This window comes from Pleuronectes platessa, chromosome 15, assembly GCF_947347685.1.
Source record: "Pleuronectes platessa chromosome 15, fPlePla1.1, whole genome shotgun sequence".
NCBI classification, from domain to species: Eukaryota; Metazoa; Chordata; class Actinopteri; order Pleuronectiformes; family Pleuronectidae; genus Pleuronectes; species Pleuronectes platessa.
Window position 1 is genome coordinate 16917367 of NC_070640.1, and position 26425 is coordinate 16943791.

General features: G+C 40.9%; 2 protein-coding genes across 2 annotated transcripts; both read right to left on the reverse strand.

Moving 5' to 3' along the window:
• Positions 1-105: 105 nt before the first annotated feature.
• pcolcea (procollagen C-endopeptidase enhancer a) lies at positions 106-10101 on the reverse strand. The gene is made up of 9 exons (XM_053441312.1): positions 9816-10101; positions 3008-3116; positions 2659-2917; positions 1645-1769; positions 1401-1537; positions 956-1311; positions 789-866; positions 541-711; positions 106-452 (listed from the first exon to the last, which is right to left on the reverse strand). Exons 1-9 carry the CDS (start codon positions 9902-9904, stop codon positions 322-324), a joined length of 1455 nt encoding a protein of 484 aa, XP_053297287.1. The 5' UTR covers positions 9905-10101; the 3' UTR covers positions 106-321.
• A 4171-nt stretch (positions 10102-14272) lies between these two features.
• On the reverse strand, positions 14273-24603 carry vamp2 (vesicle-associated membrane protein 2). Its single transcript, XM_053441571.1, has 5 exons — positions 24498-24603; positions 20109-20199; positions 19726-19884; positions 19358-19409; positions 14273-19119 (listed from the first exon to the last, which is right to left on the reverse strand). Coding segments are annotated over exons 1-5 (321 nt in total). The 5' UTR covers positions 24500-24603; the 3' UTR covers positions 14273-19102.
• Positions 24604-26425: the final 1822 nt, after the last annotated feature.

Genomic DNA, 26425 nt, shown 5'->3' on the forward strand with positions numbered 1-26425 from the left:
TTCCACTTTTAATCCACAAGATGGAGACTGGGACATAGTGCAGACCGTCGAAGTTCGAGAATTAAAGGGTTAAAGCGAAAGTAATGATTCTTCAGCCATACCACGTGAAAGAGATATAAAACCTTTATTCATTTATAAATTACAAACACAAGGTTTGGTAGGTGTTTCAATAAAACAATGTATTTGCATTAAGTGTTGGGTAAAAATTGCATTATGTTTTACTGCAGTGTTGTGCCTCAATAGATCTGTATTTCACAGTGAATATTCTGGACTTGTGTGTGTGTGATATGTCGGCATCATATCCTCGACGGGGGAGTGAGGCTAACAGGGCTGGTTGTTGATATTCATCAATAGTTTGTGATGTGGGGCTTTGTAGGGAGCTGTGAATGCACCAGGGGCCAGGGTGCCATGTCCTTCTTCATCCACTTGACCCATGATAATGTAGTTGACACCTGTCGGAGAGAAAAGTGAAAAGAAGTGAGTTGGATCAGTGTTACGTTATTGACCTATCGGGCGTCTGGGATTCCGAGAAGCACGTACCTCTCCGGAGCAACGGGCACTTCTTGCACTGGGACACCAGCCTGACCGACATGGTTTCTCCCACCTGTGTGATGGTTAGCCGACCTGCCTTGTAGGTCTTGATAATGGACACGCTAACCCGAACAGTGCCACGGGGCCCAGGGGCCAGCGAGGTCACCTTCCCTGTAATCACTGGATAGAGGAGGACTCAGTCAGAACACAGCATCTGATTGGTTAATTGTTGTACATACGAACATGAGGACATTTACCAAATTCACTGGCACAGAAGCTCGTCTTGATGGTTCCATCTCTTTTACAGGCTTGGGCACACAGCGGGTTTTGAGGCACTAGAAACATGAAGAAGACACAAAAAAGCGAATTAGATGCAGACACCTTCCGTTCATGGATGCACCCACGTTCACATGACCTCACTCACCAGGCCTCTTTCCGTTCGGCCTTGTGGCTGGCACCCTCCTGTCCTGGCCCGTGCTGTCCTGTCCGCGGCCTCTCGTAGGCTTGACCGGTCTGGGTCTCTCCGCGGGCTCCGGGGGAGGAGGTGGCACGTACTTGGCGGTGGGGGCAGGCGGCGGCCGGGTAGCGGCTGGACGTTTGAGCACAGGAGGTTTCACCGCAGGTTTCAGAGGTATTGTCCTCGTACCAGCTCCAGAGTCTACTGGTGTGATCTGAGAGCCACGAGGGACGCTGGTGTAGTAGGCGAGAAATCCGTCAAACGTCACGCTGAGGTCGGACACGAACTGGACCAGTAGCACGTTGCTATTTGTGATGAATGGTCTGCACAGGAAACAGGAAATGGCCATGGTGTAAGTGGATAGTTGTACAGAAATGATCAATATAGAGCTTTAAAAATGATTGTTACTCACTGCGGGGCCTGATCACCACAGTATTTTGCAATCAGGTGCGAATCGTCTTTCGCTCCACCGTTGAAGAAAGCCACATAATCAAACCGACAGTAGGTGTCAGGCTCCAGGACGAACTTATCAAACGTCACCTGGATCACCTAAACAAACACAGAAATGTGACTTTTTAATGTTCACTTGAAGAGTCGTCCTTGTAAAGGCTTTGATAATTAAATGTTTCCATGCTGGGAGTGGGTGTGCAGCCAACCATATCAGGCTCCACAGTGATAAGCCAGGAGCAGCTGGTTCCTGGTGGATATTTCTTGTCAGGCCAGTTGGGCGTCATGATCTCTCCCTGGGCTTTTGTTATCTTCCCACCACAGAACAGTTGGTCTGAAACACGATGCACATGAGCATAATGAATGAAGATAAGAATGAATCTTATGGAAATAATCATTTGTGTTCACTCACTTTGAAATACTTTTTAAACTTGGTTCCATTGTTTATTATAGAACACATCAATCACACTCATAATCTGGAAGTTACTTTTCTTCTTTACACAAGACGTGTGATTCTGTGTATTGCAAACATTACAGGAGTTTCACTTGTTTATGTTATGGCTCAACAAAATCCTGAATTATTTTGTTCCACATTTGAAAATGTTCATAGAGGTTTGATAATTTTGACAAATTACTCATTGTAGCCGTTAATACTGATATTTACAGATTATGTAGCATAAATACGAAAATGTTAGGTCATTTAAAATCACAATATTGGAATCATAAAACTTATTCAACGTTAATAAAGGCTTGTAAATTGATAATAACGGTGAATTAATTCACATCCAGATACGCTGCAGTCTTTTTTTATTGACATCCTGGCATCCAATTGGCTTGTAACTGATAGATGGAGCTTTAAGTAAATTACTTTATAAAGAAATCGATCAAAAGTCTTCTGAAATATTGAGGATTTGCAATAATGTTGAAATATTCCTTTAACCATAAAAAACCTATTAGTTAAAAATCAACATTGTCTCAAAAGCTTGGTCAAGAACACAGGAAGAACTGTTTGATTGGTCTTTACTTAACCTACATTAACTATTTAATAGGAAAATAAATTAATATATATGCTAAGCCTAAATATGTGAGTTGGTTTTATTTATTTTTTGAAGCAAATTATAAAATGTATGTGTGAAGCTTTTCAGGCATGTTCGCATCAACAACATAATATAACTACAAGGAAGACAAAAGGAAAATGTTTAATCTAAATCGTGACCACGTACCATCGCTATACGGTTTGGTTCCACTGAAAAAGCCCACAAACCCTCGGCTGTGCGTCTCCGCATCAGACACCATCTCCAGCATCATGGTGTTTGTGGTAGAAATGACAGAGCCGGGCCGGAAAGTTCCACAAAAGCGACCCAGTTTTTGCACCAAGTTGGAATGGCCATTGTAAACATCCAGATAGTCATAACGACATTGTGAGTCGGCCTCCAGGTCAAAAATGCGGAAGGACAGCGTGACCACATTTCCCTCGGGAACCTGGAAACCAAAGTTTACATGAGTCAGACACTGAGAGACGGGGTGAGGAGGGAGTCAGGATATCAACATGCAGCGGTGGAACTGACTCACAGTGATTCTCCAGGTGCATTTGCTGTTTGGTTTGTAGAAGCTTGGGAAGCCCTCGCTGCCGACGAACCCTGAGTCTGCCACCAGGTCGCCTCCACAGTGGAACACAGGCCTGAGGGAGACAGGGAGACAGTGAGGGACACAACTGAGGACAGTGAACAGAAGTTCACCGAACCTCTCAACTCTCTTTAGAACAACTTTCTTAAGCAGAGCGTGTCTTTTAATTCAGATCACTTTCAAGCACTCTGAAATACCCCCAACTTGCCGCTTTTTACTTTACTTTTTTAATTATATCCATGTTTCTTTATTGTTCCTGTCTCCTCTGATCATGGTTAATTTGCACGTTATGTCTGCCTACACTGTTAAAATAGAATATTGAAAATGAAGTAGCCGGTCTCTGCTACTGTCTTTGAGACCTATTTTAAAAGTCTGATTGATGTATTGAGTCCCAAAATGTCCAACATTACATAAGTATTTATAAAATAAATCATCAATAGAATAAACAAATAAATCAAAAATTTTAGAAATCAGAAATACATTGTTAAGAATCTTATTTTCACAATGGCACTGAGTTTCATATGAATTTGTTTGTAGCTGGCTAACCAGCTAGCAAGTGTTTGTTTTATTACCTTTAATCTGCATGGACATTAGATTCCTGTTTCAATATTTTGCTTCTAAAGATCGCATAATTATATATAAAAAGCAAACACGCAGTCTGTCTCTGTTGCGGCTCTACTCAACAGGAGTTAAACACTGTGTATTCACTTCCATACTGAGTAATTAACCAAGCTGGGTTTGTTGTGGAATGTGCAGGGTAAGGATTTTAAGCTGAACCAGAGCAGACACTGTGTCAATGAACTGTGTATTTACAGCAGCAGCCTCTAGCTGGTTTATTCAGTGTTGCTTGATCCAACAGGAGCTAACAAGGCTGGATTTGATATATGTTTTTACCGACAAAAAAAAGCTGAAGCTCATTTTCCAGACTTTTCTAACCTCATAGTTATTGCGCCACTTCTTGTTATATGTTCTGTTGCCTCCTAAAGTCGCAAATCTGACTTAATATCAACAGTCATTTCACAGAAGGAGCATTTCCTCGTTCAGTCTCTTGCCAACAGGATACTCAAGACCAGGGGCGGACTGGGGGAAAAAAGTGGCCCGGGAGTTTCTGTCAGACCGGCCCACTCAATACACGGCGCGCGGCCCACTAAGTAGCCGCGTTGCCCACTCAATGGATCGCGCGTATCGAACAGTCAGTGGCCTTCTGGGAAAAATACCCATACACTTAACATTATTTTGGATGATTACAAAGAAATTACATCATATATGTATGTTTGTTTTTTAATAACATTTGGATCCACCAATTTGCCTGGATGGACACATGGAATAAAATGATTATTGGCTATTGTAACACTCCAAGGTAGGTATAGTTTGCTAGATGAATATGCTTAACTCTTTGCTAGTATCAGATGGTTATACAAGTATAACTACCAAGCCTTAAGGAATGAATGTCAGCAGAGAAAGACCACACAATAAAGAAACTGGAATCAGTGGGTAGAATTTGTATGAACAATATATTAGAAATGAATAGAACAGAACATACGATGGGGTGTGAACATCAGTGGTATCAGTAGTGTTGCATGCTGGGTGTGTGATTGTTTGTGTGTGTAGGGGTGCTGAAGGTGCATAACAAAACAGTAAGTTACATAACAGAACCTAAACTAGCAGCCCAGGTTCTTTAAGGTCATAAATAAATAAATATATATATATGGTTATAAATAAATATATATATATATATATATATATAGATATAAAAAACAATATCAGTATACTCCATACTATAACAGTTTTATTATAAGCCCACTACATGAGTAGTTTTTGCAGCAGCTCACTCTTTTCTGCAACACCGTCAATGATTTTCTCACTGTCCAGCATCTGCAAAACATCTGTTTGAGTAGCCATCAACATAAAAGCCTCCAGGTGCTGTTGAGAGAGTGAGCTCCTGAGCCTGTTTTTTATGTATTTCAGGGTTGAAAAGCTTCGCTCACATGCTACCTGTGTGACAGAGAGGGTAAGCAGGAACCTGTATGCAAGGCCTATGATGTGGTATGCATCTGTCAGGAGGTTGTACTGCTTCAGAACTCGGTAGCAACAGATTGGACAGTCCTTGCAAGATGAGCACTTTTTGTACACTATCTCTGCCTCATCTTCAGCATCCTCTGGCCCGGGTTCTGTTGTCTTTGTTGTGTATTCATCAAATACTGATGACTTCAGCCTATCCCATTGTCGTGCCAGACTTTTGAGTTCGCTCTGTAACTCTGCCTCTGTTGCTCTGTCATCAAATGGCAGCAAACATTTGCTTAGCTCTTGAAGTGCTGCCTCTGGGAAACTTTCGCCGTAGGATATAACCTGGCTGAAGTTTTTTGGGTCCAGAAGTGCCAGATCAGCATACAAAGTGCCATTCTTGAGGAAACGTTGGTGCATGCTTCCTGCGACTGTGTCCATTATTCGATTGTGAACCTCAATCTTGTATGATGCTTCGGCATCTGTCACAGCCTCATCTCGGGACCTCTCTCCAGGCATCGATTTTTTCCTTCTTCCCCGTTTCTGTGGCAGAGTGGTCTCCACCTCCAGCTCAGTCTCCTCACTCTCCTCCCCAATTTTATAGTTGGCCCACTGGATGAATTTGTCGGCTGCTGTCTTGATGCTCTGAAAATCTCTGGTCATTTCTTTCAGCTCTGCTTCTGCAGTCGCAACCATCCGATGAGCTGTCAGGATGTCCATTCCACTGGTTTGAAGATATTTTGAAACTGGTGAAGTGACCTGGAAAATTCGCAGGAAGATCTGAGCTGTTAGTATAGTTTCATACTTTAGAAGCTGGCCGATGTATCCCTGGGCATTTACTCTCGCCGTGGCATTGATGGTCTCTCCATCTTGAATGGCTGAGAGGGTGTGAAGGACATCAAAATACAGGGCCCCGTCTGGCTTTCCAAAAGAGCCAAACACCTTCGTCAGAGCAGCATCTTTGGACCACCAGCGCGTTTCTCCTATAGAGGTGAGACGTCTGCGTCTTGGGTCTTTGCTCTCCTTTTCCCAGATGTTCATCCTCTGGTAGGACTCTCTGAAGAAGACAGCGATGTGGTTCATAAGAGAAAAAAGAGAGCCACTTGCCAGCACACACTGTGTTGTGTCTGTCAGCACAAGATTTAATATGTGTGAATAGCACCACACATGGATTTGTGTTGGGCACTTTTCAGAGAGCAATGCAGAGAAGCCTTTATATTGGCCTTGCATATTGGAGGCCCCATCGGTGGAATTCCCAATACACTGCTTCACATCCAGATCCATGGCCACCAGCACGCCATTCACAAGTTGGGCAAAGTACTGCCCAGTGGAAGCCTCACATCTGGTCACAGCAACTAGTCGCTCATGAACAGTGTCTGTCACATACCGTATGACAACAGAGCACTGATCATGGGCTGTGATGTCCTGTGTGGTGTCGATCTGGACCGAGTACATTCCAGATTTCCGGACTTCAGCAGCGATGGCACTTTTCATGAGGCGTTGAATGGTGGTGATGATGTAGTCGATGGTCGTTTTGGATAGGAGAGTGACAAGGGCACCTCTACCTTTTGTTGAACCAGACTGGTGAATCTGCTTGCTCTTTTCGATGCAGAGAGTGAGGTGTTCCTTGAGACAAACATCATATTTTCCCAGTAAAACTGTTATTTCCAAAAAGTTACCATGGTCAATAGTGTCGTCATCCAGTGTGTATGCTGCCTCTTTCTGCCTGCCTCTGTAGCTCAAACCTCTTTTGCCGATGAGCTTTATTACATCTATAATGCGCTCCAACACTTGTCGCCTTCTGCGGACTTGCTCTCTGTGAAGTGACATCTGAGGTCCCATGAGAAGGTCCTGGATCGTGCTTCTTGAAGATCTGAGAAAATATGCCTCAGCGCAACCTCTGTGTAGTTGGCTCTTCTCATGCTCTTCAACTCTCTGGTGTATGTGTGTGAGGTTGGACATGCCAGTGATGAACGTGCTGCTTTCTGTGTGATTAGCAAAGGCGAGACAAAGGGAACAGAAGAGGGCTTCTTTTTCTTGACTGTATGAAAGCCATTTTCTGTTTGTGCCGTCTTTACAAAAAAAAGCTCTCTGCACTACAGCCTTGTCTGCCTTCTGCTGTGGGTGAAAACGGAAGAAGTGGTCAAATGTGTCTGACTTCGGCCTGGTGAAATAATCAAAATCTTTGCCTTCACTTTCTGTGTCTTCTTGCCCTTGATCATCCCTGTCATCTTGGCCTCGACTTTCTCTATCATCATGGCTGCTATCCCTGTCCTCTTGGCCTTGACTTTCTCTGTCATCCTGGCTGCTATCCCTATCCTCTTGGCCTTGACTTTCTCTGTCATCCTGGCTGATATCCCTATCACTGTCATCTTCAGCCTACGTGAGTGGTAAATAAGGTTTATCATGTTAGTATGTTAAACCATTGACACAACACTATCAGCAAACTACACTTAATAAACATTACATTTAAGTGTACTAAGAATACTTTTTTATAATTAAGTTTCCACTATTGGTTAGTACACTCAATGTGTATTAGATAAATATACTTGAAATGAGTCAAACTATTAAAATATTTAAACACAATTAATCGCAATTTTTGAATGTCCCTATTATTGTAATGCTCTTATCAACATGGAAAAGTGGATTGGCTTGCTTTATGCAAATGTTTTATTTTATTGAAAAACAACATTGCCAAACAGGGCGCTACAAAATATAATTATAAAGTGCACATTTCACAAAGACTCAGCCTATAGTGCAGTCAAACCATGGCTTAATAATTCATTTTTTCAAGTTTGCTGTGAACATCGCCAGGCCTCTTATTTAAGAAACAATGAACCTTAACAGTTAGGTTACCAATAGAAAGTAGACAAGCCTGTTGACCAAAAGGAACGTTAATCTCGCGAGAAAAACATTGACGTCGTTAAAATGGGTTTGCAGCGTCGTTAATAACTCGTTAATCTGACTTTATCTTAATACATCTGCTCAATTGAAATACACTATTTTTGTACTTGGTATATTAAAGTGTTACTTACGGTGTACGTTGTACCCTGGCTCTTATCTTGGCTCTCATGCCCCTGGCTGCTGCTTCCAGCAGCTGAATCATCAATCTAGATAACATATTAACATTTTGTTTAATATGTTGTGAAATGCATGCTATACTTGGCCAAGTCAACGCCTCTACATAACATATTAACAATCTAGATAACATATAAACATTATTTATAATTTTAGATTTTAGCATAACAAACTAGCTGGTTAACTTATTTGTCACAGGTTAATAGAAATTATAAGATTGTCCTATTTACAACTACCACCATGGATAGCTTGCTCATCAATTGTAAGCCAGTGACTACGGCTAACATGTTAAAATAGATAATCTAGATGTTGACAACAACACCAGCTTGCTTATTTTACCAGATCATAACGGTCTATGGGGTTAGGGTTATCTTACCTTTTCACTGTCACCAGTCGGTGGTTTTCCAAAGAAATTTGATATTTTTAAATGTTTTGAGGCACCTTTCTCCAGACATTTTTTCTTTTTATCTCTTAGCTTTTCAGCTCCACCTTTTCGTTTTGGTGCCGACGGCATGCTCTCGCACTCTCCAAAACAACGAAGGCAACGAAGAGCTGGGCCTCATGGGTTGTGCGCATGCGTATAACTGGGTGCCGCGTTGCGTGTATGTATGCAAATCCAAATTCTCTACACTTCGGCTGTGTAAGAACCAATTTAGAGGTGTTTATTAATAAGGTGGAGATCTTTTCTTACTTTGGACTTCCGAAGTCTGTAAAACACATATTAAAAGACACTTAAAAAAAAATCGAAAAATAGTCACCATGAGTGTGAAGACCGATTGCGAGTAGCAGTATAAAAGCAGTCAGTGCGAATAGATAGGTATAGCTCTTGGAGAAAATTACGCTTGTGCCGCTGTTTCAACCATTGTAGGGCTGATGCGATGATGGGCGTGGGCCGGTACATCATAGTGATGGGCCGTTGGATTTATATTTTCGGCCATCGGCCCACCGGGGATGTCCCCGGTATTCCCGATGGCCAGTCCGCCCCTGCTCAAGACCCAAGAAGAATATGACTGTTGTTTAACTTTTTTTCCCTTGGCCTTTTACAGTCTGTGGTGTGGGGTTGTTTTTGGATCAAAAGTGCAAGGTTATTATTATTCAAGACATTTCCTAGAAGTGAGGAAGTTAGAAAAACATGTGCCCTCTCTCCCCTGCTCTGAAGAAGTAAACATATTGTGGAAAGAAGACAATCTGCAACAATCTGGACGACTAAAACTAAATTCAGTGGAAAAAAAGTTTCTTACTATAGTAGAGCTCTGAACCCAAGCTAAGTCAGACGCCGTGCTGATTAGAGCCAAGATGTTCAGAGTCAGAGCCAAGTTGGTCTGATTCGACCCCACAAGCAGAACCAAAAGCATTAACATCTGTGGTGGCTGAGCCACTGCAAAGTCAGCGTGCCTCACATCATGAGCCAAAAGCCAAAAACGACAACTCTGGGCCCAATCAAACAGTGCTCTGGAAAGAATGTACTGACAGAGACAGGAAAGAATTCAGAGTATTTTTCATTTAAAAGTTGATTTAGCTCTTTTTTAATCAGTAATTCCTAGATTTTTGTCAAAATTAAAAAGATTCCACTCCCACTAAAACATCACAGTTATATTAATGAAGATAATAATCAAGTTCAACACCATTCGGGACATTTAACACACGCATTCTATACACACTGCAACCTCACCTGGTGTTATTCTGCTGCTGAGCTTTCGTCCATCCTAAACTCAGGGACAGGATCAAGGAGAGACCCCAGAAGCAGCCCACATACATCATGATGCAGCTTTCACACAGAGCAAGGCAGAGTGCTGCAGGACAGGGAGATGGAAACAGGAGGCAAGAGGTGAAAGACGGGGGGGGGTACGGGGAGGTAACGTGAAATGGGCGGAGAAAGAGAGAGGGAATGAGTGGGAAGGAATCGTAAGGTTGGAGGAGTTGCAGAGTGGATACGGAGACAGACAGATACTGAGAGGACAACAGTGGTGAGAAAGAGCCATGAGGGGGGGATGACGTGTGTGTGAGGAGGGAGGTACGGAGGGAGAAGGCTTTAATTAGAACCAGATGTTCCTCGAGAATAACCCTGGTTTCAATATAACAGGGGGTGCAAGTATAGGAAAGAAGAGCTGAGGGGAGTAAATGAAGCTTCTAGAAAGAAAGCACTGAATCTTTTTACAGCAGATGTTTCCGGTCTATAATTGGTTCAATCTTAAAAATAAAATAGCTTAAAATTTGGTTTGCAAGGCCATTACTGTAACTCTCTGGCCTATTGCTGTGAAGGGTGCACAGGTGGGGGCCGAGCCTGAGGGTCTACGACATGTCGCACTCAACAAGTGGTGCAAGAAATCTTAAAGTACCACAACAGCATGTGAGACCTTTAATTAACTGAAGGAAATACAGTTTAAACAAACTTATAAACGTTTTTTTTCATGTACTTTAAAATATAAACCCTCCAGGATCCGAAAGGACCTGTAGACAATAAAGTATCATAAAACTAATGACAGCTTCCCTCCCACCATGTTCCCCTAAGCCCCAGGGGCTCCTTTGGCCCCATAACATCTGAGTCAGAGATTGACCCACAATCCAGGCCAGCATAACAATCTCAAGGGGGGAGTTTTCTTTCTCCGTTGAGAGAGGTGGATGAGCCAACCCTCTGGCCTACATTACTGAGGCCTATATGAAGGGGATGCTGTTCCGTGAAAGAAGCCACTTGCTCAGACGGCAGAGATGCAACACCTTGATTACAGTCTGAAGCGAGCAGGATGTGCAGCCCATAAAAGCTCAAGGGAAAAAGATTATATTTCCAGGTGCATGACTTCTATTGTTCTCCACTGAGAGGTTGAAGTTAGTGAAGACTCGAGGACTTTGACAGTTGTGGTGCTCACGCAGAGCCGAAAAGGCTTCCCAGTCCTGCCGCGCTGTGTTTGTGTTAACCCAGATAAGAAGCAGCAGAAGCAGGAATGCAACATGTGGAGGCTGCTGCTGCTGCTGGGGGGTGGGGGGGGGGGTTGGACAGTGTGTGAGTGACTGCGCAGACACCGCCATTATGTGTGGGAGGAAACAGTGACCTTTACACTTAGCGGGAATCCAAGCCAAGGGTGTAGGTTTCTGCAATAACTCTGGACGGTTCCTTCAAGCATTCCTTCCCCGTCAAGGGGAAGAGCAGCGGGGGAGTGTATGACTGGTGAGAGAGGGTAAATGAAGAAGGGGTTGGATGATGGAGAAATATTTAAAGCAAACTCAGAACTGGCATAAAAACCATGTCCAATAAAGTGAAAAGTTGTTTTTTGAACACTCCCTGCAGTTGTATCCCCTGAAGCCAACATGGCTGTATTATATGTCCTCCAGGCTGCTAATTACTCTCCTGTTGAAGCATGTCAAAGATAATGTCTTCAATGTATTACTTCATTCAAAGCAAGGGGGGGGGGGGGGACAGACGACTACAAACTGATTTCATAACAGCTGCAGATCTGTTCTCTATCATCGTGGCTCCTCGAAGATCCACTATCCAGTTGTCGGTCTTCCAGTAACGCAGCACAGTCGGCCAAATTTCTCATGACCTCAGCAATAAATAGAAACACACACTTAAGAGATAATAAAGATTTAATTAGATGGTATCCCGGTTTAAAAAAAAAAAAAGAGTCTGGATGGAACTAGTTTAGGCTTCAAACTTTAGATATGTGACACAGCAACAATTATCATCAGTCGTCTGCTTCCCTCAGGTTTGAAGAGGAATGTCCGTGAGGCACAGAAGCTTTTTCCTGGACACACTTCATTGTGCACATTGTGGGGAAATGTAATTTCGTGAAATTCAGTGTGTGCTAAAGAGATCAGCGCAACTCAGTTGGAATGAACAGGATTTAAGGGAAATCTTACAGCAAGGATCCTAAAACACACTGTTGACTCACGTGTTTAAAAACGAAGAGTACAGTCTCACGTCCGATGGCAAATATTCAGGAGACACGTCATCCTTTGCCACATCATCCTCCTGAGGAGGGTAATGGCAATGTGATAACTGGAAAAATAGTGTGTTCCTCCGTGGAAAAAAGAACAAATGCTCTCAAGCAACAGATGAGTATCTTCAAAAATGAAAAAACACATTTCAAACAACCTTGTACTTTTTAATGTCTGTGTTGATATAAGAGAAAATGAATTGTGCTTTTTGCTGCTGCAACTTTCAAATACGTATAAATAGCCATAGTTAACAGTTGTTCAGGGCTTTCCCGACTCTGTCTACTCTATACAGGTAAATGGCCATATACAGGTAATGGTGTCGTCACGTCTCTTGTCAAGTTGTTGTGTTTTTTTAGCAGTTTCATGTTTCACTTCCTGTTTTATTTTGTAGTATTTGTGCTCTTTCCTCATTTCAGATGTGTTCTGCAGCGGATTGAAGAGGAAAAACCGGAAGTGGCTTCTCATTTGAACAACACAAGATTATATTATTCCACGTTTCAAACACACTATATCAATTCTATTGGGCATCACAGGGTTGGTTCCACATAAAATACTATAAATTGGTATTTGTTGTCTTGTGCCCATGGAGAAATGTTTATCCCACTGAAAATCCATCAGTGGTATAAACATAAATTTCTACCAATTTTATCTTAACTGGTTATATGCAGGGAAGATAAGTGATGTCCACTGACAGTAACACGAAGAAGTCCTAGGTCTGTGATCCACACTGAACTCTGTAGTTCTGATGCTGCCACCTGATGGTGAAGACTTGAAACTACATCTGACGGTTGTGCTTATGTCAGGATTCTCATATTTCACCTAATATCAACGTGTACAAACAGGAACTGTGGAGCTTAGTGTTAATCCTTACTTGATTAAATGTGCCGGAGAGTTTGGAGATGTGTTCTATTTTAAGATAGTAGATACCGTCATTCAGTCAATGGTGCAGAGGCCTCAAAGGAAAGCATATTGTAATGACCTTTGCATGGTTGTATGAAGGTTATATGAAATGTATATGCTGGGAACTACAGATGATATGTCATTCATGAGGTTTTGGTTGGGAGCCCCATTTGTCCTTCGAAATAAAAGTCACCAGAAGGGGCCATCACTGCAGCTTAATTTTACAAGATACTGTAAGCTTTGGTTACTTAAAGCTTCTTATTGCCATGACCTCTAAGCTAGTATCTACACTTGGTGAGAACTTACAACACATTCTGTGACACAAATAAAATGATTTGTCTTTCTAAATGAGTTTATTTTAATCAATACTACCAGTACTGGTGTCCCTAAAGTTTTTTATCAAGGGTCAAACCGTTAACCCTATAGATACTTTTTCATATTAGTGTCCTCTGCACAATACTTGAATTTATACCTGTATACTATTGAATTTAACCCCATTCATATGAATACATATATGTAGCACTTACCATTTAAATGCTCATTTTAATATACCTGCCTATATACTTTCAGTCTATATGTGCATATATATGTATATGTATATGTCTATTTCAATATCTCATATCTAATACACAAATATAGTAGGTTATATATCCGTATGCAGTAGTCTTGCGTCACTGCACTTTACCCAAGTACATTTGTTTAAAAATAATATCGATATAATAAGTGTATATTATGTACTTATTCAATACTTATTTTATTAATTTCTTTTCTTTTTTTCTTGCCTATATTGTCAACATTTTGGACTTCTCCACACAGGGGATCGTTCAGTGTCACAGAATCTGTCTGCTTACCGATTTTCCTCTAAATACTACGGAGGCACTATTTCTGGTAAAACCCATCAAAAACCAGATGTGTGTAAAGTAGTATTAAATGATATGTGATGTGGCAATATAGCAAACATTTCTCTTCATGTCAGAGTTGCTGTTAATGTTGTGTTGTGTAAATCTAAGACTCCATATGTACATGACACACAGAGTCATTTAAATGTGGTCAATTTGTGACTGTGTTGTGGCTTTTACATTAGGGTTTTCCGTTCATCGGCTTGTGAGAGACGTCTATACTAGTAGCCTCAGGCCTCCATGTATTTTTCAAACACACTAACATGTGATCAGATGAACTCAGGAGAGAGGTTTACCTTTGTGTTGGTAGTAAATTTATGCTTATTCATACAGGTCAGATAAGGTCCCAGAATTGCAGTCAAAATTGCATCTGCCCATTGTTGCACACCCACAAAGCACATGAAGCACACACAAAAGTACAAGTTGTCATAGATACTGTTTTTCCAATATACATATATTTCATGATGTTCATCAATATAATAAGACATTGATAGATTTACACTACAATTATTTTATGTACTTTAATTTTTCATTCAGTCTCCTCCCCTTTACGTTGAGTCAACCTTGTGTAGTTACTAATCCCATACCAAATGACGGCACAATAAATCTATCAATAAATAAAAGCAAAGGTAAAAGAAAGAAAAGAAAACTGAGTACATTGCCCGTGATCCTCCCGTCCTATCCCTCCTGTAAGGCCAGATGACCAGGGGCAATATGGACCTTCATCTCAGGAGCCCCAAAGAGAAATCAAAATCTTTCCTCAAAAATAAACGGATTTCAACAAAAAATATATCTCATAGATAGATACAAACAGCAATCTGATGTAAACTGTAGAATCATTCTAAGCATTCTGGACATTGAAGGTAAAAATACTTCTTTTTTTTCTCCCCCCATTAACTTCCCATTTTCTTTACCTTTACCCATCAGTGCTTACACACAAACAATTCAGTGACATCTGGAGTTATTACTAAATTGATGGAAAAGAAGAAAAAAAAAAAAAAAAAAATTGGTTCAAAATAAAACATGTTGACATATGTGAAGTTGAATATTGTGTTTGTGGCCATCCTGTGAACGTTCAGTGACTCATAAGGGTCCCTCCTCTTTGCTGCGTTCATCTCGTTTGGTGGTGACGGCAAGCGTTAGGGATCAATCCCCTACTTTGTACGTATCACATGTTGAAGTTTTGGATGTTGTGTTTCATTCTCTGCGTGGTTCCTTCCACAACTGAATCACAAGCTCATCCTTTGTGATTCAAACCTGGAAAACGGTCTGAACAATTCCCCCCGCCTTGTCGGCAACTTTGCATCACCACCAAATGACCAGAACGCAGTTGAGATCACTGAACAATTCTCCAGGTTGGCCCTTCAGACAATATTCTCCATCGACTCGTGTTCCCCAATCCCGCCGAAATTATTGAATCACAACGGGAGCAAGTGCCACGGTGGTAAAACGTGTGCACACTTTTTCTCCTGCAGACAATCAAGCAACAGGGGAAAAAAGAGAGCACTCGCTTCTTTTTCACCATCGTGACCAAATTGGTTGAGCACTCACAGGACAACAACTGGACTCATGGATAACACAGAAGTCCTACCCCAATCAGTTAGTGTTATTTCTCCTCAGTTCACCATGGTTCACTCCTGCAGCATGGCTAAAAGGACCACCTTTACGAAAGGATTTTTCTATTGCCCAAAAAATCTAATTTTATACTTTGCTTATATAGTTTTTGTCCTCGTATATATTTTGGTAAATTGCTTATACCTTCAACCTGAGGATATAGGACCCCCTACCCCCCAAAACACCCCGTATTACAACACCAAACAATGCAGGTTTTTTACATTTTTTTCTTGAATTATGTCTAATAGCTGTAGTTTGTTTTCATTTCTTTTCATTTTAAAACTCGGCAGCACTATGGAGACAGAAAAAAGAAGAGTTGTGCTATTATTAGTCATAGGATCATGTGTCTGGAAACCTTTTTACAGAGGCCCTTCAGACCTGGGGAGACTGTGGTCGAGATTTGAAGTATGCGGTTTTGTTTTGGTTTAACTTGCATAATGGCACACTCCCAAGCCAAACTGACACACTATATAAATAGTGTGCAATACTTAACAGCTCCTGTAATCGTGGATAGATTCCATAAGGGGGTGAGCTATTTAAAAACAGACCAGGACCGTTTGAATAACCTGTTTCTCTCTGCTTGTTTTTGATGGCAGTTGGCAGCGTAAGCGTGGAAATCTGGTCTTTGGTAATCTTCTGCAGTTTACTCTTGCTCTGTTTAGAGGAAAACATCTAGGGGGAAGCAGGAAGCAGGTAGGAAGAGTGGGTTCGTCAAGGTCGGGGTCCCTCCTAATAGAACTTGCCGGCAGAGCGGTAACCTCTCTGCTTGTATAATTCAAGGTGGTCAAGGAAGCAACGTGCCCTCACGCCTCGGGTTTAAGCGGCCTAATCTCTCGGGATAAACTAGGGATATTCCCAAGACAGAGCTATTCTAACACACACACACACACACACACACACACACACACTGTAAGATTCTGTATCAGCGAGTTGAGCAAGCGCGGACGTGTTGGTCCACTCAGCTCAGGGGGAAAGATTATAAAGTTATGGGGAAGAGGGAGAGGGCTACTAAGGCTTTACCCACACTTTATTTGGAGTAATGCAGGTGAATTGCAGTCTCTGAAGCCTTCTTGTGATGATAGCCTACTCAAAGTTCTGTCGGCTGAATTTATACCTTTATGATTCTTGACAATCCAGCTTAGTTAAATAACTGAATTACAGCTTTTTCCAAGCACAGCAAAACCCCTGCTAATCAATCGGTAAGATGGTCCTAATCCCTACAGGCCATTCCTTTTAGATTTGTCTTCATATCCGAGGTCGTGACAGACCATTAAAAAACAGAGTGCATCACACAGTCCTGCTCTCCTGCTCACAAAGTAGCCAAAAGGGTAGTATACACAGGAGAGGACGCCACCAACAAAGAAAGGTGGGAGAATAAGTCAAGACCAAACCAGCGAGAGCACCGATGAAAGAAATAACAATAGAAGCCTCTCCCTTGTTGTTTGGCAGTGTATAACGCATGGAGCTGAATTACAAAAAACACACCAGACAGAGGTGAAGAGGAGTTCACTGCTAGAGGCAGCAACACGGTGCTGATCACACACTTCCTCTTTACCCGTCTGTATCACACAAAAATATACTATAATAAAAAATATAATCTATTGTAGTTAAAAAAGAAAAAAAAGGCCTTAACTAGAGGGAGAAACACTGAGACAGAACCGCTGCACTAGCAAAACACTCTTCTTAGGATGGCTACTTTATCTTGTTTTTTTCTAAAGAATTGCTTCTCACGTTTCCTGGCACTAACTTACCCCAAAGTTAGCAAACTGCTGAAACTAAAACTCAACTGGAAATCAACCTTTATTCCTCATTTAGCCTCTGTCCCTGGATTTGCAAATAAGGCTGTGTCTCTCTTTAGTTTAAATGTGCTCTTCAGGTTTTGCTGCAGGAGGATCTGCTTTGGCCAGGCTATTGACCAGCCAGACAGCGCCATCAAAAACAAGGTTGCATTTGTGCATTTTAATCAGATTCCTTTTTTTCCCTCTGCCGTCAGCCACTCCCTTACACAAACTGAAAGTGCGAGGGTGTGTCTGACCGGGAATATACCACAGTAACTAACAGAAGTGACTGGAAGCTAAGGCTTTTCAGTGTCGACATAGGCCTGTGAGAATTAACCTGTGTTTTATGAAACTTAATCAACTAATGTCAATTTATGCAATGGCCCCATTTTATCCCCTGGCATTAGAATAGTTTTGTAAGCACATATCCACCTTCTGACATGAATGACATCTCCACAGTATACTGCAAGTGCAATGTTAAGATAACATCAACGATATTAGAAAAAAATAATAATCATTTGGACAGACTGAAAGTCTAATCCTGTCTATCCATAACTAACCCTTACAGCTATTAACTATAACATTGTTTTTCTCCTATGGTTTGTATGACCAACGTTTTCGACACAAGTTTCATTGCATGTATTTTTTTTTTTTTAAAGATACTTACACTTACATGTGCTACAGTAAGAGCATTTGCACTAGACTGCAATGAAGGAATGTTTTTCGAAATAAGACACTACGTAATATTGAAATAAAAAACAAACATCTACAGACATTGGTCCATCTGTACTATGGCAGTTTTGAAATTATTAGAGGAAATCGAGGTGTTCAAGCATGCTGGGAAACAGAAGATCTGCAGCTGTGACTTGAGATGAAAGTTATTACAGATGTTGCCAAAGAAAAGTATAAAGAGAAGTGAAAGTAATGAGAAGGACCGGAAATGATGATAACTGGGGATTAGGGTTTAACAATTCATGCATGATTTTTGTGGTTGATCAATATCGATGAGCAATAACTTTCTGAGAAAGCCACAAAGGAAGCTAAGACTTGGATTTCTGAAGGCATCAAGTTACAGAAACCTGAAGCTTTTAAGCTGAAGCTTTTAAGGGCAGTTTTGTAGCTCAAATTTCTGTAACTTCATGATTTTTAATCCTCCGGCTCATTTTGAGCTGTCGTAGTGGACATGCCTAACACAGATGAAGGTGAAAATGAATTTTTGTATTTCATTAAAAGGAGACTTACTCCACTGTGCAAAAATACACCAAAGAGAGAGAGAGAGAGAAGAAGAAGCCGGGAGGATGGACAGATGATGATAACATGCAAGATGCACACTTTGATTAATAGGCAGTAGTTAACGCTGAAGCATACATAAAATTAATACAAAAAATTAAAAAATACAAAATGCACACACACATACGCACACACACACACCTACAAAACAGTATATATATCAGAATAAAACTCTACAAAGAACTATATATATCAGTTATGTAACAATTATCGCCAATCGTTGTTTCCTTTTCTGTTGCATCGTCACAAGTGTTTGGTTCTCGGTATGGCAGGTTAGAAAAGCCAAGAGGACCCAGAAAGGAGACAGGGCCACACACTCACAAGGACAAATATTGACAGGGGTCCAGAGGGGGAGGTGGTGGATGTGGGGGGAGCAATGGGGCCCTGAAGGGTTTAGGGGTGTTATATCGAGGCTAATCAGGGACAGATACATATATATAGTAAATTAATTATCTGTGGTTAAATTTTTCATCAATTTGAGGGTTTTCTCTTTTTTTTGTAGCAAGGAAGTTGGGATCAGACTGGGGTAGGACCGACTCTTCTTAGGTGCTGAAGTACACTGCAGGAAGACAGAGAGGACACATGATCAAGTCCAATTCATAATGTGGAGAGTAATGTATCAGCAAAATAAATGATTTCCTTCATTTCAAAATGTTTGTTAGTTTTGCTTTCATATAAAATATATTTTTAATTTTATACTGTATATGTGTACAATATCTAAAATATATTTCGATATAATTCCAATACAATAACAATGATTCATTTACACACCCACAAACGTAAAAAAAAAATCTTACCAATAATGACGATGAGGACAATCACGCATATCACACCCAGGATAATCATCATCTGTTGACAGTGGAGTTTCAAAATATGTTGTTAGAGAAGCAGTTTTCCAATTTTTAAAGCTAGTTAATCACTGGTATATTTCTTCAAATGAAATGTCATTGTTTCAAGTGCACAGGAACAATTATGCTAATGCCTCTTTAACTTATAACTTTAGTTTTGAAAGGTGCTTTATAATACAATTGATTTACTCCCTTACTTACTTATGAGCAAATCAGAAATCAACATTAGAGATTTGTCACCCATTTAAGACGTCAATCTATTTCTGCCTTCACACATTCACTTATTTGTTATTTGAGAAACGTCTGTGTGTCCTCACCTTGGCGTTCTTCCACCAGTATTTATTCTTCAGTTTTGCAGCGCTGGTCTCAAACTGAGATGCTCCAGCCTGCAGGGCATCAGCCCTGTCGTCCAGTTCTGAGAGCTTCTGATCACGCTCCAGAACCTTGTCTACGTTTACACGCATGATATCCACCACCTGGGGAAAGAAACTCGAAGTGAACCCACAATCAGCTATCAAGAGAGGACGACTCGATGAGAGGGTCAGACAGGATGAAGATGGACTATAGGATATAGGTGATGATAAGTTTCATATCAAACCACAGATTCAAGCATGTATTCTTACCGAAACTATCATTTGTTTTTCAAATTTGATCCTTTTACCAGCGAGAAATGTCTGACGTGACTTTGTGAAGGACTCACCTCATCCACTTGTGCCTGTGTCTGCTGCAGACGGCGGTTGCTTGTGAGGTTGGGAGGGCCATCTGCAGGGGCTCCAGCGGCTGGGGCAGACCTATAGATCATACAAAACATAAATGTTAAAGGCTGTTGACATTTTTTTGAAATAGCTTGATAAGTCAAAATAAAGCATGTGAGAATCATTAGTTAACCTTTAAGGCAAAGTAAATAGTTCAGATCTACTTATTCCCAATGGTCGCTTATGATGTTTCCCACTTTTCCTTGGTGGCAGATATTATATAACTGATGTCATACAGAATGTACGTAGGGAGGAGTTTCAGGAGATGTGGAATTTAAGGGGTCACATATTATTTGAGGGAAAATTTGTCATTTTTGACTCAGCTGTTAGTGTGTGGTTTTTGTGTGAAGAACTGGTAGTTACAGGACAATGTACACAAAGTGAAGGAGAAAATGCACATATTTAATATGTATGATTTGTATATATCCACTGTGTTCAAAAAATGAACACAGAGTCCAAATAGTTAGCCCCCCCCCCCCCCCCCCCATCACAAAGAATCTGTTTTTTTGCAAGTCCAGTGATTTGTCATGTCAAGTTTGGTTGTGCTCCACATTGACTTATTCTCATATTGCACAATGCAACAGTAACAACGAGAGGCAGAGAGTTTAAGTGAAAGGGTCACTTACCACTGAAAAGTAAAAGCTAAGTGAAAATATATTTCATGAGCTCAGCTATTTGCATAATGTGCAACAAATACATCAGTATCCATTCACTTGGATGGTAATGTCCTGTTTACAAAGACTAATATGGTCAAATCCCCTCTGTTGCCCTGGATTTCACCCTGCAAGGACAATACAGCTTGATTTATATTAAGTATGTACTGTATTACTTTTGACATATTTGTTATTTGGCCTCTTCTATATATTGTATTATCAAGCACATATTTTTTAACCACTCTTTATATATACTATTACCTATTTTTTACATTTCTATCTATCCAGCTATATATTATTTATATTGTATTGTTATTGTCTTAGTCTCTTTATATGACTATTATACTATACTATTATACTATTCATTGGTTTCACCAAATATAGATTATTAAAAATTACAAACTCAAGCTTTTTCCTTTTAACATATAAGAGGATCAATAATGCACATTTAAATCTATTTAAATCAATGAGTAAATGAGTTTCATTACAAATAAAATGGTATTTGAAATTGTTCTAATAATGAAAATCTCTGTTTCAGTCTAGGACCAGAGGTTGTAGAACATTCAGTTTGTGGATATTTGAATTAGTTTTGTGAAATACATAGTTGGTTTAGTTGCCTTGAAAGATACAGGATTATCTAAAGTGAAAATGTAACCCTACACATTGTAAATACAATGCAGAATGGATATCAGGTACAACAGCACCAAGCTAGCACAACAACAGATTGATTGATATTGATTGTGGCCATGAAAACAAGCTAGCCTCAAATTTTGTGAAAGATATGATTATGCTGATGTGATAATATTACTCTATACCCTCAATGCTTACATCATATATCTTTATTAATAAATCTTAACATTTGATCATAAATGTTCTGCGATGATGTTGCACAGTGCTGTTGATTTATCATGTTTTATTGATATCCACCTGTCGAAATGAATCAATACAATTAAAAAATGTGATTGTTTGCTTTGACTCTGGGATAAAAGGCTCAGGTAGGTTGTGACAAAGGTCCCAACTGAACTAGTGTGAGACATAACTGTGTATAAAGGTCACCTTTACACGCTCACACGTTACTAATCCTAACTAACAACAACAAATCCTTCTGAATAGTTGGCTTAATGGTGCTGGTGGTCTATATCTGCTGCCAACCAGTCCCAACACAAACTGCCACCGTAAAAAACACTGTATCTCCACTGGGTGAATAGTAAGCTATTCATATTATGTCTTGAACAATATTTCAATAGTTGTATATAAATATAACATTGAATTCTTTAGATTTGAGTGATTATCATACAGTTACAGTAAAAATAATTGTAGATTGTAGACATTAACACTATTGCTACATCTGAACTGGCAACATACCCAACAGATTGAGAAATGGATATGGACATTTCTTGATTTGGATATTTAAATCAATAGACATCACTGGTGAATGTATCAGAATGACTGCTTCCTTCATCTCTGTCAGACATTTGTTTTATATAAAAACATTGATACAGCTCTACATTAATGTTAGACACTTGTCTTTTCTCATGTTTGTTGTAAATATTCTTATTTTGTTGATGTGCTCTGTTACATGTGTCATCCATCGTACTTCTGTCAGAGGGATTCTTCAGTTTTCTGTATTTTTTTCTTACTCTTCTTGAGGGCTAAGGACGGAAGATGTTGAACAATGCTCACCCCTCTGAGGAAAAGTATGATTTGTCAATATGGGCTGTGCAAATAAAATGTAATCGATTGACCGATTGATTGAAATTGCAAAGAAATAAAAAATAATTTGAAAATCTGCCACTACTGAATCTATGTGTGGAGTTTACCTAAGCAATATTACATGTGTCATTCTATTTTCAAAGTGCAATCAGGGATATCCACAGAACAGAAAAAAAACTGAAGTGAATGTTTCAATCCTAAATGCAAATTGTGCAACAATTTTCAGCTAACCTATCATTCTGGGTTGATGGAGGTTACACAGCTCTATCTACACAAAGGGTCCACCAACCATGTCATGATTTGGTACGCGAGCTGAATATACTGTTTATCCAACACTCTTTCAAGACGCTCTATTAAAATAGTCTGAGGCCTGTGGTCTCCAAAGACTGCTGAGTCTGAGAGGATTTGCATGAATCCCTGATATAATATAGATAGATTTGATTTAAAATGACTAGTGATAATAGTAACGATGATGATAAATTAGCTCCCTGGTCAAAGGGCTTTCTCTTTGGCTGGTCAGCGTCGTGGAAAGAGGGACCTGTCTGACTTTCAGCACTTGACAGCGACATTTCAGCACTGGACAGCGCCACAGCAGCTCAGACCAGAAACTGTCTGATTGTCTTCATGTTCCTGAACTGGATCCGAACAGCCACACACACACACACACACACACACACAAAAAAAAACACGCACACGCACACACACCAGGCCTACACAATGTCCCGTAGATCATCATGTTTCACGACCAGCACGACAGGCCTGTGAACACACTGAAAGCCTAGCACCGCCACTGGGATGGGGAGCGGAGCGTGATGGTGGAACGACATTGCTGATGACAAATGTTACAGAGAGCCAAAAGAAGGGATGTTGTCGGACATGTTGACACCTCGCGTGTGGGCAGGAGGATATTTCAACGTTTTGAAGTGGCTGCTGTGTAAGAAAAAGTGGTTGTCACGGCTGTCTTTCCTGAGCCTATACCTTTTCTATACTTGCATCATGTGCGGTACAATATGGCAGACAGGAACATAAAATGGAGACATTTGAGAGGGTTTATCCGGAACACAGGCTGGGGCATGGTGAGATATGCAGCTGTCCGCCCTCGCACGACAATCGACGACATACAGTAGGAGGCTAGGCTACCCCCACCCCCAAAGGCTGCAAATATCACGTAAACTAGGCCTTAGCCCCATTCAACGCTAATAATTAGCGTCATTTTTATTGGAAACTATGCGGAATTCGTCGAATAATATGGAAGATATAAGTGTTCAACAGGTTTTCTGGAGCAGTGGATCAGCTCATGTGGCTTATTCCACATCGTGTCCTTGCGTTTTCCGGAATTAGCCTAATCGTCACCGGAGGGTCAGGGCCACAGGAATAAAAAGCCCTGTGAACGTTTTATTAGGCGCAGGGACAATGTTTCAAACTCGAAGACTCCTTGATTTGCTTTTAATGACCCTGTGGGTAACAGCACTCACGGTGTCCTTTTCAATTTAAACCAGTCCAAACTGGAACTTACAAAAAAAAATGCGTGCGTGCTGTCACGGGTGAAAACCAACACACGGTAATAGGGGGAAAAAAGAAAAAGGCGACGATCACGGAGCCTGTTCACCGTGTAATCGCACGAGAAGTCACCTGTATGAGGATAATGTTCGGTTTAATGTCGGATAAAACGCGGTGGCTCCGTGCGCTCCAAGGTTAGGCCAACGCGTTTAGCCCTCCGTGCGGTCACACATTTAGGTGATGATGATCCGGGAAGGACGATCACCGGTTCGCAGCAGTGACACACGGTTTCATGTTAATATCACATCCTTGTGAATGCGATGGATGAGAAATATGAGAAATGAAGAGGATTCAGCCACAGACACAGAGAGAAGCTGCGAGCGTCGCCCGAGAGGACGCGGCAGAAACGCGTAAACAGGTGATTTTAATTCTAAAGAGGTTTTAATGTGTATGTGCGGGTGTACTCACATTTTCCTGGAGGTTGTGGTGCTGGTATCCGGACAGGAGGCGTGAGCTGGAACCGAGTGGGTGACAGATGGATGTGGATCTGCGCTCCTCTCTACCCTCTGGCACCCTTCGCTTGGTTATTGTGGCGTTTCCTGCCTATATAGCCGAGGAGGAGCACTGGCTTCTATCTCCCACAGAGACGCGTCCCTTATTCGCTATTCAAAAAAATAGCTCTCTCTCTTAATTTTATTCTTCGGATCTGATCTCTCTTCCTCCTACTTCTACTGAGCGGAGCCCGGCGCTGTGATGGAGGAGGAATAAACAGGCGCCTGGATTAGCTGGACAAAGATGGCTCGGTGACGTCAATCGCGCAGTTTCATGTTAAAGCGGGCGGCCGCAGACTGTGAACAGCGGAGTAATGTTCGGAGCAGCGCCGCTTTTCGATCCGCACACAGTGGCAGCGGGTCTCCGGGTGTGTTCCCCCTCACACACTTTACATGTCAGGGTCGTGCTTCGGTTTTCAAAGCTCCACTTTAGGGGATTTATTTTTTCCTGATGGCGAGACTGTGTGTCAACAAAATGGCGTTCCTGGAGAGGGGGTGTGGCGAGGCTCGCTGTAGGTGCCTGGTTATCATTCATATTAAATATGGATGTATAAGGATGGAGTTTAATTGACCAATATTGATTCATTTGTTGCTTCAAACAGTGCTCTGCATAACATTAATGCTATAGTGCAATAACTAGGTGAGTATATGTTATAAGGCTTTGCCCATGGGGCCCTGGTGACCCTCACTGCTATATGATGTGATGGAGGCTCTAGCTTCCCAAGCAAAGTAAAACAGACATATAAATTCTGGATGTGTATACTTTTTTCTTATTAAAAAATGTAACTGTGTTATATCTTTTGTTTTTTGCTTTATATAAAGTGTATTTATGCACCGAGTGGAGTGGTATTATATATTTCATCTTACCATATACAATGACAGTAAAGGCTTACACTTCAGCGAATGACACAACCTTATGAATAAACCTAACCCTAACCTGGCCCTGGTGTAATAAATGTGAGCCTAAAGTTGCCCACATGTAAAACAGAAAATGTGGCCTAACTATCCCAAACAACACACAGTGCTCAAGGCAAGGTGGGATCTGGATGTGAACCTAAAGGGGCCCATGTGGTAAATGGTGAATATCCCGAATAGCACAAAAGTAATTTGGGCCACCTTTGGTTGACATCTGATATTAATATTTCATGCTTACTCAGCTCTTGTAAACAAAGGTGAACCGCCCAAGTGCAATCATTGGGTGTATAGGCCAGGGGACATTGTGGCAGTGTGGACAAAATCTGGACCAAAACTATATTGCCATGTGGGAAAGCATAAAAGGCCTTTGGCTAACTGTGACAAATTAAAAAGGAAACCCCAATGTACACCCAGTGTGCCTTAGAACAGTTCCTACAAGTTTCTGCAACTTTACAGACAAGAAACACCACTCCTCTAAAAGATGTTCCGTTATTTGTTAATTCAATTTTATTGAACAACTTTATCAATCGTACTGGGGGCAATTCATTCGTAACAGCTTGAACAAAACATCCACACACAGACAGGAACACAATATAAAAGAGTTGAGTTAATGACAATTAAAAAACCAAGTTGATAAAACGATCAGCTTCAAAGAAGGCAGGGGTTTAATAATCTATTTTAGAAAAGGATTTATGTTTTGATGACAGTGGAGAGATCTTTTTTAACATGTAGAACTAAAATCTCTCATATTGAGTGTGAAAGCCATAGCGTGTGATTCACATCCTTCTCGTACTCATCAAACCAATCAGTGACCTCTCGTGCATTATGGTTGAGGACATTGTTCATCCTGTTTCTCCACTTAGGGTTGTCTTTTCATCTGTCAACCATCTGTACATACATGTTACATACGGCAATGAGGGCAATGTTTCT

Coding starts and splice junctions, on each gene's coding strand:
- pcolcea (XM_053441312.1), bottom strand. CDS start 9,904: ATGATGTATGTGGGCTGCTTCTGGGGTCTCTCCTTGATCCTGTCCCTG. Junction 2,918..3,007: donor AATGCACCTGGAGAATCACT/GTGAGTCAGTTC, acceptor TTTGGTTTCCAG/GTTCCCGAGGGAAATGTGGT. Junction 712..788: donor CTTCTGTGCCAGTGAATTTG/GTAAATGTCCTC, acceptor TCCTCTATCCAG/TGATTACAGGGAAGGTGACC.
- vamp2 (XM_053441571.1), bottom strand. Junction 19,885..20,108: donor CACAGGCACAAGTGGATGAG/GTGAGTCCTTCA, acceptor TTCTTTCCCCAG/GTGGTGGATATCATGCGTGT. Junction 19,410..19,725: donor ACTGGTGGAAGAACGCCAAG/GTGAGGACACAC, acceptor CACTGTCAACAG/ATGATGATTATCCTGGGTGT.